The sequence below is a fragment of the Glycine soja genome, chromosome 7 (assembly GCF_004193775.1).
Source record: "Glycine soja cultivar W05 chromosome 7, ASM419377v2, whole genome shotgun sequence".
In the NCBI taxonomy this organism is placed as follows: domain Eukaryota; kingdom Viridiplantae; phylum Streptophyta; class Magnoliopsida; order Fabales; family Fabaceae; genus Glycine; species Glycine soja.
Window position 1 is genome coordinate 435,020 of NC_041008.1, and position 15,206 is coordinate 450,225.

Here is a 15,206-nt window from a genome sequence, read left to right on the forward strand (position 1 = left end):
TTATATTAATTTCAATTATTAATTATAAATTGGTTTGAATATGTTTGATAGTTTTTGTTCATTAACTTACATTTGTTGCTTCTGAAAGGTTTATATGGAAGACGATTTTGTGAGAAAGATATCAGATGAAGTGGATATAGAGGTTGACATGGATAATAACATTAGAATAGATGAAGATATTCATAAAGATTACGGACAAAAGACTATAAAAGTTGTTGATTGTAACAAAGCATTTCTAACACCCCATTTTTTGAAAAATAAATTAAAAATATTTTAATTAAAAATAAATAGAGTTTTAGAAAAATTATGAGGTTTCTATAATTAAATAAATCAGAAGAAATAATTTTATTAATTAAAATAATGATTTGAAGGAAAATAAAAAAAAAGATATTTTTATTTATTCATTTGATAAGGAATAAAATATAATTCCTTTTTATAAAATAATAAAAAAATAGAGTAAATAATAGACTAAGAGTACTCTAGCTATAAATAGATATATTATGTCAGTTTTTACATTTTATGATACGTCTCTACACTGTCTCTTACTCTCAAATTTGTTTTCCCTTTCTCCTCTTCCAAAACACTCTCTTTTTCCCGCATACACTCAAACTTATTCAATAAAACTATGATCCCAGATTTGTTAATCGTTGGATCGTTGTGAAATTTAAACGCTAGGTTCATAACTCATTTTTGCACATCTCTCCACCATTGGGATTTGTGGAATTATGTCTGTGGCGAGAGAAATGTTCCTCACATGGAGTTCTCTTTTTTTGGTAGACACTCAAACCTGTCTAGTACAACTACAATCCCAGATTCTTTAACTGTTGGATCATTGTGAAATTTGAACATCAGGTTTGGAACTCGTCTTCACACATCCCAACCATTGGTATTTGTGAAATAATATCTGTAGTGAGATAAATGTTCCTTGCATGAAGATAGTGAAATGAAGGCTTCAATCTCTTCTTCTTTTCTCTAATGTTGGGAAACTCTAGCAGTGCAAACAGAGGAAAAATTTGAGAAATCTTAGCAAACCACAAGAGACGTTGCTATTACTGTCAGACTACACATGTGAGTCCACTTAGAGGTAAGGGATGGGTTTATCACAATTGGAGTTAGAATGATCATGTGTATGGATCATTGGAGGATTAAATTGGGGTTTATTTTGTGATGTTTATTGTATGTGTGAGGTCATGTGTATTGTAAATTCATAAGCAATGTCTACATACAAAAGTTGTTTTAGGAGTTGGACTTGAATCAGGAAAGTAAAACCTTAATGGATTATTCGGAGTCTAGACCTTGGGGATAAATATACTTGGTTTGAGTGCTCCTTTAAGTTTATGTTGATCCCCATATAGTTGAAACATTATCACAAAACGTAGTGATCCTGACTAGTCACCTTATGATTTTATTTAGTAATAGTGACCTAACATACATATTGTGTGGTGTGTCTTATTATGTACTCCTAAGTGTGCTAGTGTGATTTTTTATTGACATGATACCACATTGCATATAAACTTGAATCCTAATATAATTATTGTAGAACATCTATGAATTGTTTATCATGAAATTGATGAGTGTTGTTATATCTTGACTTAAGTGTGTAATTTATGTATAATATAATTGGTGATTGAAAAAAATTTAAATGATAAAGTAATAAAATAAAGTGAATTATATTGAGTTGAACTAAGTTATAAATATTTTTATAATGTATTTTGTTTATATTTGTGTTGATTTGTATTTTATTTAGAAATATGATAACTCACCGTATGTATTATTATTTCTGCACGTGAGTTTTAGTAATGTGAAAACTATCATCTTCACATGGAGAACTTCCGCATTACAATGTGCACGTGATTTTTCTTACTGATGCTTTGAATTTGCTGATGCTGTGTCTCTTAATATCCCAACAGACAATACTGGCATGTGAGATTTTGGTCAACACTGTCTTCACAAGGTAAGCTTAAACATTGTCATTCAATTAGCCTTATTAGTGGGGTCGTAAATCGTAAGATTGCCTTTGCCTTGTCAACGATTCTCTTACTTTTATCATTTCAATAATGGACTGAATGAAGGACTAACCACAAACGCTCTGCAATCATGGGATGAAACCTCAAAAGATGTTGGTCTCCCGTGATATATGTATGCATGTATGTATAAATTTAAATTATATAATTAAAGTTTGAATGGATCAATGGGACGCGCCACGACGGCCACATATTCTGAGATTATATATTATTATGTTAGGAGCTGGTTCCAGAATCAATTGTAACTTGCAATGATTGTATTATTATGATCATTATTGTGTCAGTGGGTAAAAACAATAACTTATGTTTTCGATCAGAATCGTGGCTAAAGGTTATTCCATTTTGTATAATTGTCCCCCATCAAGTCTTGGATTTCATTAGCAACGTTCAAAAAAAAAAAACTCAAAATTAAATTAAGGAAATTGAGAAACCCAAATTGTAAATGTCTGAGAAAATACTTTCTCATTGAATAATATAATCTTTTTCACTTGTTTATTATAAATTAGTAGGTTTTTAATTTTCTTATCTCTCTTTTTGGATAATTAATTTAAAAATCAGAAAAATGTAAATTTAGAAAAAGATACGAAGTAACAAAACCACGAATTCATCTATGATCTTTAAATATAGGTTTCACGTTTTACCTTCTGTATTGTTAATTAAACAACATATATCGTAAATCCAATATCTCATGAAATTCTCATCTCCACATTCTTTGTTTTTTTTTCTTCCTTTTTTCACTTTCCCCCCTTCCGAATTAATGGTGCATCAAACTTTTGAGAGCATAATGTGAATTTATATATAAATAAAAATAATTAATTTCATATTAATTAAGAAAATTAATTAATATTATTTAATTTTAAATAAAAAAATAAGAGTATTTCTAAAATATGTTTCATTGAAACTTGTTATCATAAATAAATAAATAAAAAGTTGAAAATAAAATTAGAATTAAATAAAAAATGTTTTAGAAATGATAATATTAAATAAGACAATATTAATTAGATTTATTTATATTTAAGTTTAACTAAGAGTATTTTTTTCTTTTATATGAGTAGAAGGAGAGTATGTTTTTTCTTTTGTTGCGAGAATAAATCCAGTTTCACTTTTTTCTCCATCAACTTCGCTTTCCCCCTTTATTTCCAAACAAATATTATAATTTTTCTTTGAGCTAGGATGGGTCAAGGCATGGAGTGGTGACTGTTGAGATAGATCAACCTTGTTTTCAATTAAAATTGCAACCAAAGGTTATTCCATTCTGTATAATTCTCCTCATCAAGGATTTGATTAGCAATGCTGAAAAAAAGTTGTAAAAAAAATGATTAAAAGTTGGAATACAGATAATAAAGACTAGTTTGGTTTTAAAATATCTTATTTTATTTTCTAATTTTTAAAATAATAAGGGAAAATATAATTGTATTATTACTTTATTTCCTATTCTTAAGACTTGTATACAAATTTTTGAAAACATAAATCCCCTCTTTAGTTTTAACTATTTCTTGTAAAAATTGATATTTTTTATAATAAAATATTTTTCAAACCAAATAAAATTAATTAATACTTTTTCATTTTTCATAATTTTATATATACATTTTTAAAACAAAATATTTTATATTTTATAATTATTTATAAATATAAGAAATAAACAAATAAATTATTTTTTAAAAAAAAATAAGCGTGTCATAGTTTTAACGTTCTTCTCCCTTACTTGGGTATTTAATTAAAAAAAAGCAAAATATAAATGGAGAAACGATAAAAAAAAAAAAAAATCACCAACTATTCAGTGATCCTTACAAACAACATTTCTCATAGATTTCATCATGGAATTTTCATCATCCCATTCTTTTTCTTTTCCCCTTTTCCCCTCTTTATGTTATCTTCCCATTTAATGGCTAAGCAAACTTTCGAAAACTATGTGAAATAACACTTTTTTGTGCATGAATCATTTTAGTTTTACTTTTTCTTAATGAACTTCAATTTTTCCAATTATTTCCAAACAACGCTAAAATAACTTTCCAAAGAAGCAGCATAGTGCGGTGGCCATTAAAAAATAGGGTAAGAAAAGAGAAATGAGGGAATAGAGTGGGCCAACAAGGTTGAGTAGCACACAGTAACTTTAATACATGAATTCAAAAGCATGTCAAATTGAAACGAACGCTTGTACAAATGAAAGGACCATATAAAGGGTAAAACAGATTTAAAAATTGAAACTACATCCTAAAATATAACGCTAAAGCCCCGACCAATTATGTTTATTTATAAGGTGGCCTTATAGTCTTACACTGAACCAAAAAACTTGTGCATCAAAAATACATAAAAAAAATTCCTCAAATCGTTGCTTATTTCCAGGGTTTTCTTTTGTTTTGAACTCCCTATGAACCCCAAAACGCAAAAGCTACTATTGCGGAACCACATTGTTTATAACATTCTGGCACATCAAATACATAGGGTAGGACTTAGGTGTTTCAATCAGCAATTTCTCTACATAAACTAATTTTTTTTATTTATTATTTATCTTTCTCCAATGTAACTTACTGAACAAACCATACCCCATGTGACAACATAAAAGTACAGCCACGAAACAATTTCAAAAAGCCATATAGTAGCAATTTCATTTGCTGACATCACAAGGAAGTATTAACATTGCTGGACTCTACTATTTTTCACTCTTTTTGTTGATCCTATCCTGTTGTAAGTACGTGCTGTGCTGAGGTGGTGGTGATGAGTTGATAAAAAAGAAGGGTATGTTATGTTGTCATTATATAAATAGCCTTAGTGCATGCCTTCAAACACCTTGGTCCTCTAAACCATTTTATGCTCCCAAGGTTCTCTGTGCTAGTTCTATACACCATGAACCTTGAAAATTGTCACTGTCTAAGCACCATAAGAAGCAATAGCAGTTTGAGTTGGTCAAGTTATGAGAGAATTGGCTACGATCCCATTGTGTGTGTCAACAAATTTGTGACCAGATTGAAGATGGGAAGCTGGAAAGCATTGTGGAGGAAGATCAAGAGACAAAGAAGGAGATTCTTTAGACCTTCACCTGTGTTTCATGTCCAGTATGATCCTACCTCCTACTTACAGAACTTCGATGATGGCTATTCCACCGACCAGGATAATGTTTCTCGGTCTTTCTCAGCTCGATTTGCAGCACCCTCCAAGATCTTTGGGAAAATTGAAGTGATGGAGGATGGAGAATTGGAGATAAGTCATAAGAGTAACATGGTGTAATTTTGAGTTCCTTTGGACTCATTTTCATTTTTTTTTCGATGAATTATGATGCATTGTACAAATGTTGAGACATCTAGTTATTAGTTAATCTCTTTCACTATTAGATGCTATGGAAGTTAAGTTCTATCTGATCTTTTCATTTCTTTTACCTGTCACTGTTTTTCATCTTTTTCATATGGAGTAGTAGGCGTTGATGATAGCATTGTTGGAGATATACAATGATTAATGATATGACCAAAATAGTATATATAAGTAAGAGACAATCTTCACTCCATGAACTAGCTTTAGGGTTGAATTATATCTAATCCCTAATTCTAAGAACAACTTTTTTCCATGGTGTTTGGATGTGCTCTTTGACTCATTAGCTAAAACTTTTGAGTCAGGGTAGTGTCAATCCATATGTATAAAACAACCTTTACTATAACAATAAAGATACAAGTTGCAACACATCGTAAGCAGAGCTGAACATATTTGTTCCTAGTTGCTGAAAATTATAACATTACTACATTGTTGATGGTTATAATTGAAAAGCACATCTAACCTCCAGCTCACTTGTAACTTGATAGTGAACTTGAGAATGATTTTTTAAGTTCTCCTTGTTAGGATTTTACGTGCTTAAGGTTGAGCACTATTGTCTTCATTACTTCTCTATGTTCTAACATTGCAAGATAGTGACAAAATAGGATATCATTATTTCTCTTGCACAAAATTCCCCCACTATTGATCAACCAAAAAATCATTAACCAACATGTATGGTGGTCCACAAACTCCAGGTATTACCATAATATCTGCCTATCCAGTAAAAAGAAGTAACTGCAACAACCATGTGCTCTGTCAACATGATGTGCTAGTGCTATCCAACCTTCTTTCACTTGTCCCTCTTAGAATTTATTTCCTCTTTCTTTCCACCAATCTGCTTTTTTTTTTTCTTTATCTTCAGCTTCTTTTTCAACGGAATCTGAGTCTTCTTCTATTTAATGTTACTCCAGGGAGAAAAGAATAAAAAATTGGAATGGCAAAAGTTGTAGGGGCTATTTTCTTGCATCCTAATTCGTTAACCCTTTTATCTAACCCCATCACCGATGCGTTTCAGACTGGTGCAGTGGGGCACATGAATTTTAATGTTTGTCCTTGTGCTACCATACCTTCCTATATCCTTTGGACCAAACTGTCCAACCATAAATGTTTTTAGTTCACCCATCAAGTAGGTAAATAAGGGGCTTCCAAATTTGGAGACAAAGCCTCACTATAGTTCTCCATAAATTCACTATATAATTAAGAATCAAGTGAGGCTTTCAAAGATACCAAAACCCAGTTTTCTGTCATATCTGTCTGCTACATATGTCTCTTAGGGACACACTGGCACTCATATAATAACATTAGGTGCAAGAAAGAAAAATACTCAACCAAATGGCAGATCAAATAAATGCAACAGAGAAACCTATAATTGGTTCTCTTGCCACTATAATTGGCAGCTCATATCTACCAAAGTTACCAAGATTATTGTCTTATTGATTGATTGATATTGGGCAAGGATGAAATTTGGGACATCTACTCTAAGCCCCAGGTACGCACCCTCTATTGATGGAACCATTCACTTTGGTGACAATGGCATGCATAATTGTGATGTGTGTAACATGAATACATTTTTGGATTCCCTCAACTCAATTGCAGTGGAAACTTATCCTTGAACAATGATTTACCATAGGAAGCTAACAAGATCTAGCAGTAAACAGTTAGCCAAAGTTTGAAATCTGAATCAGATTTTTACCCTAAAAGACATGGATCAAATATCAAATAACTAAATTGCTTATATTTTATATTTAGTGAAATTTGAATTATTTGAGTATTTGATAGAATATTTATGATGTTTACCGTACTTCCAATGGGCCTCCGATATGTCATTTTCTACTATCTCTACTGCATTTATTCCAGATGACTTTTTTAAAGTTACTCCAGACACGTTCATGCCTGGTCGTTTGTTTTGAGTATTCCATGTCTTTTTATATATTGTAAATTTGTAAATATATAAATTAAAATGAGACAGAAACCAATCTAGATAGATAGATATAGCTCAAACATTTGAAACAATTTTTATGGAGTCACTAAAATCTTGTCATATTTTTAAAGATTTTCCTATTAGTTTTATCATTCTATGTAATTTATTTTCAAATACGTTTTTTTTTTTAATTTTCCGATGTATCTAACTAAATATGTAATATAGTTAGGAATCTTGATAAATTTTGAGGGTATCGCGCTAATGCGGCTGGTCCAGTAGCAGCAAGAAATTTCTGAAATCCCCAAACTCGGAAACAATTATTATGGTTAATTATACGCACTATAGATTAGTGTATGAACATACTGTAATATCTTTATCATTGAAATTTTCTGTTCACATGTACACAGCTGTTATTTTCTCAGTTCAACAAAGTAAAATTGTTTTGTATAAATCCTTCCTTTTTGTAACCGTTAAATTACATGCACTGAAACACAATGGTAAAAATATTTTGTCTGATTATACAGTAAAAAATTTCAGTGTATTGTAGCATTATTTGTTTTCATTAGCAAAAATTGGTTGTAAATGTTCACCATGGAAGTCATAATCTTTGCCACATGCAATGCTACCAAATAAAGTTATCATCTGAGTAATTTTTCAATGTATTGTAGCATTATTTGTTATCGTTAGCAAAGATTGAGTCTAATTGTTCACCAAGCAAGTCATAATCTTCGCCAGATGCAATGCTACCAAATAAAGTTATCATCTGAGTGAACTGTCACCTATTCTAATAAAAGTGTTCAAACTTCAAACCTCATATCGTGTAGAAATGATTTCCATTAAGGCCTGTGTTATACTGTGTGGCTGCATCATTGAAGCATCAAATTGAAATGATTTTAGCTCTGCTCTCAGACATTCATAAAATGTATCAAATATATAATGGCATCTACAATGCAAACAATTCGACAGAAAGATGAAATGCCTAACGCAACTCTGAATTCAAATTAAATCATAGTCCTCAAAGGTATAAAAGCAAGTAAGAATTTACAACAAAATTATTTGGGAGCAGACACTTGCCCAAAAGGGGAATTGAGGATATTGCAAGTACTCAAACTCAAGTCTCAAGCAGCCAGAACTACATCAAGGAGGTACCACATACAACAACCACTAGATAAATACTGCAATCTATGAAAACTCCTCTAATGGCCTGGTAGGTCACCAAACCCCTCTCCATAAGCTTCACTGCATCACCCCAATTGTGTCCATCTCCAGTAGCTTTAACTTTTTCTCCCTCAGTTTCTTCCAAGAGACTTGCCTTTCCACCATATAGGCGAGCAAGCACAAGTGTAACATCAGTTAACAAGAGTATGTAAAGAGGCCTTGAAGCCAAAACTCTCTCTGAAATCATGTAATAAAAAACTACCAGCAATGCTATTATCAGAGAACTGAGAGCACGTGTGGGCTCAGAAGCTAAAATGCAGATATTCAGCTCTCTTGAAGAGAAAAAAGTGGCGTTATGCCTGCGAGGTTTCTTTAGCTGTTGTGTGTCATGTGCTGAATTTTTTGTGTTTGACGTGACAGAAGGTGGTTTCATTTTGGAAGCATTTCCCTCAGACACTTGATTGCTGGCTTCTGTAATAGTATCAGAATCCTGTATAAGAGGTTCCTCTTCGGGGTTGAAGTCGAAATTTTCCATGTTTGAGTACTTAAATCCACCCTGATGTCTTAGTCTTGCTGAAGAAAGAGAGGCACTACGTTTATTTTCAGCACCGCCTGAAAATCCCAACGAATCCAATTAAATGTAAGATAACTGCGATAAGCAATATGTCGATTCCAACAAAAAAAAAATTACTGACAATAAAAGTCACTGCAAAAATGGCAGTGTTAACAAAGATATGCGGTAAGGGGAATATCAATGGAAAAATATATCTAATTTTGTCAGGTAAGTCGGTGATGCTAAAATGAGCACATGTAAACAATCTTGCATCTTACAAAAATACCAGTTACAGAGTTGCAGAGTTCATAACTGGATTCCTTGAAGATACAGTTAAAAGTTAAAAGTTAAAACCACTTTACAAGGAAAGTCTGTGTTATCACTTATCATTATCAAAATAGATTCTCCTAGATGTTTTACTATTCCATAACCATAGACAATTGTCGAGGTAATACATCTTGATGGCTAAGGAGAGAGGGACCTTCATTTTTTTCCTTCAAGTTTTCCATTTATTCAAACTTCCTCTTCTCCATTCTATTTCTCCTTATTATTCATTTTTCCATTAATTTTTGACATTTGAAGAATGGAAATCAATTTAAATTAAAGAAAACTAAAGCATGAAACATGAGTATCTTGAGTATCAATCATATATCCATGCTTACTTGCAGCTGGCCATAGTAACAACTAACAATGCAACATATGTCACTTACACACTGGTCACAATATTTTCTACAAGAATTTCATGTTTCATATTCTATTAATGTAAAAATTGTTACACAGAGAATCATAGTATGTTTGGAAACACGTTGGGCACTGTTTTGGACACGGATTCCCAACACAACTAATAGTTGCTTTTGTGTTGTCTTTGACGTGATTTTGCACTAAATGTGGATCCCAGATGAAGATCCAAATACGCACTCAATAATTTTACTATATATGACAATATGATATATATAGTTGAATGAAAATGTAAAAATTTTCGGATGTACATTCAAATTAAATTTAAGTCACAATTAACAATGGAATCTCCTTGAAAGTATTGCTTAACCTCCAATCAAGCATCATAACGTAGCAATCTCAAAGGAATGGAAAGCAAACTACAAATCCAAAGTACATTTTTTTCAAACCCCTTCCAAAAGAAAAATAAAAGTCCAGATTTTTATGACACCCTTTAGAAAATTATGAGCGTCCAATCAACCAACAAGATTAAAAACATTGGGTGGGTAGCAATACGAACCAGTGAGATCTTCGTGGTAATCGGCGAATGCAGACAACGACTGAGGGCGCTGGTGGCGAGGGGGAAGATGCTGCTGCTGATCATCTGAGTTAGAATCGAAAGCTGCGACCGACAAGGATTGCGCGTGGCGAGGGATGTGGGGGTGGGTTGGGGACGACGCCGAAGAGGGTGGTGTCGGAGGAAGCGCATTGATTCGACCCGTTATTAAGGCCATGCGATCTGAACCTCTCTCTGCAATTCTTCTTCTCCTTCTTTCTTCTTTTCCTCCTCCTCCTCCATCGTTGCTCGCCATCTTCTCTCTCGCTTCTGAAATTGTAAATTTCTGGTATTTAGGTGACGAGAATCTTTAACGTTTCCCAGAATGAGTTCCGGAAACGACGCCGTTTGACAAGGCCTTTTTCTCAAGTTATAGTGGCCACGTACTCACTATGAAATTATTTCACTACAACATTTTTTGCAATAAAATAAGGTAAAGGATTCTCTCAAGTCACCAAAATGTATGTTACATATAAAATGTTTCAATTAAAAAACAACACCAAAAACACTTGGGAATGATATCGGGTTACTAAAATTAAAAAGTATTTAAATGATAATCACTTATTTTTTTATAATCATAATGAATGCAGCTACAAATAATTTAAAATTTAATAAAATAGTTGCCTTACGTAAAAAGTATTGGTCACTTAAAAAATATAATAATGTTTTTCATTTTCATTAAATATATAGATATATTAGTGTTTGAACTTTAATATAAAAAAAATCTTAATTCAATATTGGTTGATTAATTTTATATAGTGTGTTGGGTAAGGTGCTCGAAGATCTTATAAGCTCTTTTGACTATCTTTATATAAGTTAGTTTGATCAAATATATGATTTTGTTTTAGCACGCATGTTATAACTTTTAGCTTTAACACATACGAGTGTATTGTTACATGTGAAGATTTTTTTTATAATCATAGTCTTTAACTCTTGAATGAGACTTCAAAATATCCAAGAAGTTTCAAATTCTTTTAATTACCTAAGAAACTAATATTTAATTTGAGGTCTCATATTTAAGATTTTTCATCCCTTACTAAAGAGTATATTATGTGAGAAATAAATTCAAGTCATCCAAAAATCATGTATTCGTTGTCGACTAAATTACATTCATTAGGTTTAAATTGAATTTTTTTTAAAAGAAATGATGCATATAAAATTCTAAGATCATAGTTAGGATAGTTAAAAAAACCAATTCAATAATTGGTTGATTAATTTTGTGTTCTACAAAAATGTTGTGTTGGATAATGCACTCGAGAAGCTTATAATCTCTTTTAATTAACTTATAAGTTAATTTGATCAAATATATAGTTTTGTTTAGCACAAGAGTTTGTAACTTTTAACTTATTTTCTGAAGTAGTTTATAAAAAATTAGTTTATCAACTTCTCTCCCCATTCCATTTTTTATCCTCATTAATTTACTTTATATTTTTTAAATCAAACAATTAATTATATTCATTTATATCATTTTATATTTATCAACTAATAAATTAGATAATTTTATCAAACACTTCCAAGTTATAATTCAATCAACTAACTTATAAATTTTTTAAGTTTTCATATCACTTATAATATTCAACTGGCTTATAAAACTAATTTTATCAAACACGGACAAGTGAAGTAAGAGTAAAAACTTGCTTATAAAACTTTTTGAACACACCAAACAACTAACTACACAAAAATAAGTAATTTTTGTAAAAAAAAAATGGTGGCCAACCTTTATATTTTATTTAATTTAAATTTTGGTCTGATATTTTATATTTTATTTTTCTAAAGTATATCTTAGATTTAAAAAAAGTCAAGTCATTGAGTTATTAACTTGTACTTGACTATATAAATTGCGATTGACCACTTGGTTAAAACCAAGATAATGATGTCTAGATGCAATTAAAAAAATTGACAAGTATTTCAAGACCATTGACCAATGTGACTCTCTTTTTTTCAATGATGTTATTTATTTGATTTGGAAATTTTTATGCATAATTAAATATATTTTTTGCATCAGTTAATTAATTAATAAATGTTAGCATAATTTTTTAAAACAAAATGAACTGTTAAAAATTGTGGTCATGGTCAAAATGTTATATAATATTTTTTTGATACGTAAATGTTATATAATATGATAATATAATCAAATTATAATTAAGCAAAAGTCACTCTTCATTTTTGTTAGTTTTTATTTATTTATGATGGCGGTCTAAAAGAATTATTTGTTGCCTCCTTTATATATATATATATATATATATAAATAATTGAAATACTTCCATTTTTATTGAACCAGCACTGCCAATATTATAGATAAGGTGGGATTTAGATGAAAAAAATCTCTCAACTACTAAATTTAACTTGTTTTTATTTGGGATTCAAGAAAAACTCGCAATGAATCTTATAAGAAATAAGGGGAAAGAAACATAAAAAAAAAATGTAAAGGAGAGAACTGATCAATGATCATACTATATTACTATTACCTCCTGATGTGAAATCTTGGCTTTAATTTCGAGTATCCCAAAAATCGCAAGAAACATTTACAGATTTATTACAGAAAAAGGAAAATTACATATTTATAAGCATATATTTTTATACAAGAAAAAAGGAGGAATTGGAGAAAAATATATTATGCACAGTAATTTGTTTCCTATAAATTCATATTATTTAACGTTATTGGTGCCGTATTAAATGAATCATTAATATTTAACTGTAATTTTATGTTTTTTTTCTTTTTCCAATTAATGTTTAACATGAGTTTCAAAGCAAGCACATTCAAATATGATGGAAAGGAGACAAATAATATTAAAAAAATATTTTTTTTCAAGACTCGCATTTTTTATATTCTACTTTTTTTCTTTTTCATCCTTTAAACCAAATACATCCTTAATCTTATTTGTTATCCAATTCCGCCAAGCATTCCAATTTTTCACCTCCCCTTTCTCTTCAAATCATCCCCATTCAAGGTATTTCCTTAAGAAAAAAAAATTATTTATGCAAAAAGTTATGCTCTCTCGGTTCATATATATATATGTATATGTATATATATACCCAATTAGCTGATTTATAAGATTAAGAAAATAATTAATTTAATTAATAATAATAAATTTATTTTAAATTCATATATTTTTTTTCAAAATTATTATTGTAATTAATATTTCTTTTTCTTTTAATTGATTGTCAATATATTTTATTTCTTTTTTAAATTAGGAATATTTATAGTATAAAAATAATTAATAAAAAAATATTATAAATTGAATCTTATAAAAGGAAATAAATATTATTTTGAACTTGGATGTTATATATAAAATCAGAGCAATAAAAAAATGTGAAATAAAATGACTAATTTGGTAGAAAAAGGGAAAAATAATATCGTTAAAGTAGGTAATCCTTCCAAAAATGGTATATTAAAAAAAAGGAGAGGAAAAAAAGAGAGAAGAAAATCCTCTCATTTAGTGTCCAAAATTGTCAGAAATGGTAAGTAATGAAAGTCTACTAAAAAACACACCCTTTGAATAAAATTATAGTCTTGAATAGGATTTGATGTGAAGAGCAGGATTCTCAAGTCTCAACCAAGACCCATCCATGCTTTCACACCAAATACTACGCTAAATGCATTTAAAGAACACAGACCTCGATTGGTCAAACAATTCATCCCCACAATTTATAAACCACACTCCTCCGTTCTTCACTCATTCCCCTCAAATCCCCATGGATCCCAAATCACAGAAGATCACAAAATCCCTTCGAGACTACATCTTCAGGATCAAAATCCACCAACGCTCACAAATCAAATTACCCTCCAAGAAATGGATCCTCGCCGCCTGCAAACATCCTAGGACTCCTTCTCTCGACATAGACAACATGAAAAACAACAACGTCAAAGACGACGAAGCCATGTTAGCGGACATCGACCGTTTCCTCTTTGAAAATTTCAAGTCCCTATTCCTCGATGACCGTGAAGAACCCGACAACAACATTAACCGCAGAGCAGAAATGTCTCCCAAACTGGACCCCATCCGCTTTGACTCTTCTAGAAGGTTCTTCACGGACGCAACCACCGAAGAGGGGTCCAGCTCCGCCATGTCGGAAAGCGAGACCGCCGAGGAGTCGACGGTTGTTCCGGGAAATTGTGTGGTGGTGCTGGCCAACTCAGGGAACCCCAGCGAGGATTTCCAGCGATCCATGGAGGGCGTGGTGGAAGCGAGGTACGCAAAAAATTAATTAATATTTTTAGTGAGGCACATAGTGACGGACTTTTAGTGACCAACTGTAGCGACGAAAAATTGTTTTTCCTTGTTAGTTCTGATATCGCAAAATTTTGGTGATGAATTTTTTCAACATGCAATTTATTTTGTGACTAATTTTAATTTTTTCTGGTAGATTAAGGAATTGTGAAAAGGTGGATTGGGACTTCATGCAAGAGCTTTTGTTTTGTCACATGAACCTCAACCAGAAGAAATCGCACAAGTTCATTCTTAGCGCCTTTGTTAATGTCGTCACTGCCATGCGCAGCCCGCCGGAGATTGCTCCGCCGAAGCCTACGCCGCCGCGAAGCGTTCGGACAGTTAGGATCGGAAGGGAGGTGCGGAAGAAGACGAAGGAAGCAGTTACCTTGGAATTTAGATCGCAGTAAATTACTTGTGGATGGAGGAGGTTTAATTAGTCGTAATAAAAGCATGGAAACAACTTGTATGAAACTTGGATTTAATTGAAATTTATTTTGTGGAGATAGGATAAATTTCTATTAAATATGTGTTTAACAAAGTTTTATACCGAAACTAAAAAAGAACATATGTTTTTCTTTTTCTTTTGTTTTTTGTTTGGTTAAGAACTGCAAGCAAATAAGGTGAATGAAAATTTGTACTTCTGTCGCATTTTCTCGTTTCTTGGCACTCATCCTTTTTACGGTTAAAGAAGAGGAAAATATCTCTAATTTTTACTTATAACTTAAATTAAATATAATACAAATTCGGTCGACCAGTT

At 31.3% G+C, this 15,206-nt stretch overlaps 3 protein-coding genes across 3 annotated transcripts; 2 read left to right on the forward strand and 1 right to left on the reverse strand.

The window, feature by feature from the left end:
• Positions 1–4,871: 4,871 nt before the first annotated feature.
• Positions 4,872–5,252, forward strand: LOC114419173. Its single transcript, XM_028384818.1, has one exon. The coding sequence runs from the start codon at positions 4,872–4,874 to the stop codon at positions 5,250–5,252; it is 381 nt and encodes a 126-aa protein (XP_028240619.1).
• A 2,911-nt stretch (positions 5,253–8,163) lies between these two features.
• LOC114417905 lies at positions 8,164–10,591 on the reverse strand. The gene is made up of 2 exons (XM_028382960.1): positions 10,200–10,591; positions 8,164–9,021 (listed from the first exon to the last, which is right to left on the reverse strand). The coding sequence occupies exons 1-2, from the start codon at positions 10,489–10,491 to the stop codon at positions 8,384–8,386; spliced, it is 930 nt and encodes a 309-aa protein (XP_028238761.1). The 5' UTR covers positions 10,492–10,591; the 3' UTR covers positions 8,164–8,383.
• A 3,144-nt stretch (positions 10,592–13,735) lies between these two features.
• LOC114417907 (transcription repressor OFP14-like) lies at positions 13,736–15,097 on the forward strand. Its single transcript, XM_028382961.1, has 2 exons — positions 13,736–14,428; positions 14,604–15,097. The coding sequence occupies exons 1-2, from the start codon at positions 13,833–13,835 to the stop codon at positions 14,854–14,856; spliced, it is 849 nt and encodes a 282-aa protein (XP_028238762.1). The 5' UTR covers positions 13,736–13,832; the 3' UTR covers positions 14,857–15,097.
• The last annotated feature ends 109 nt before the right edge of the window (positions 15,098–15,206 follow it).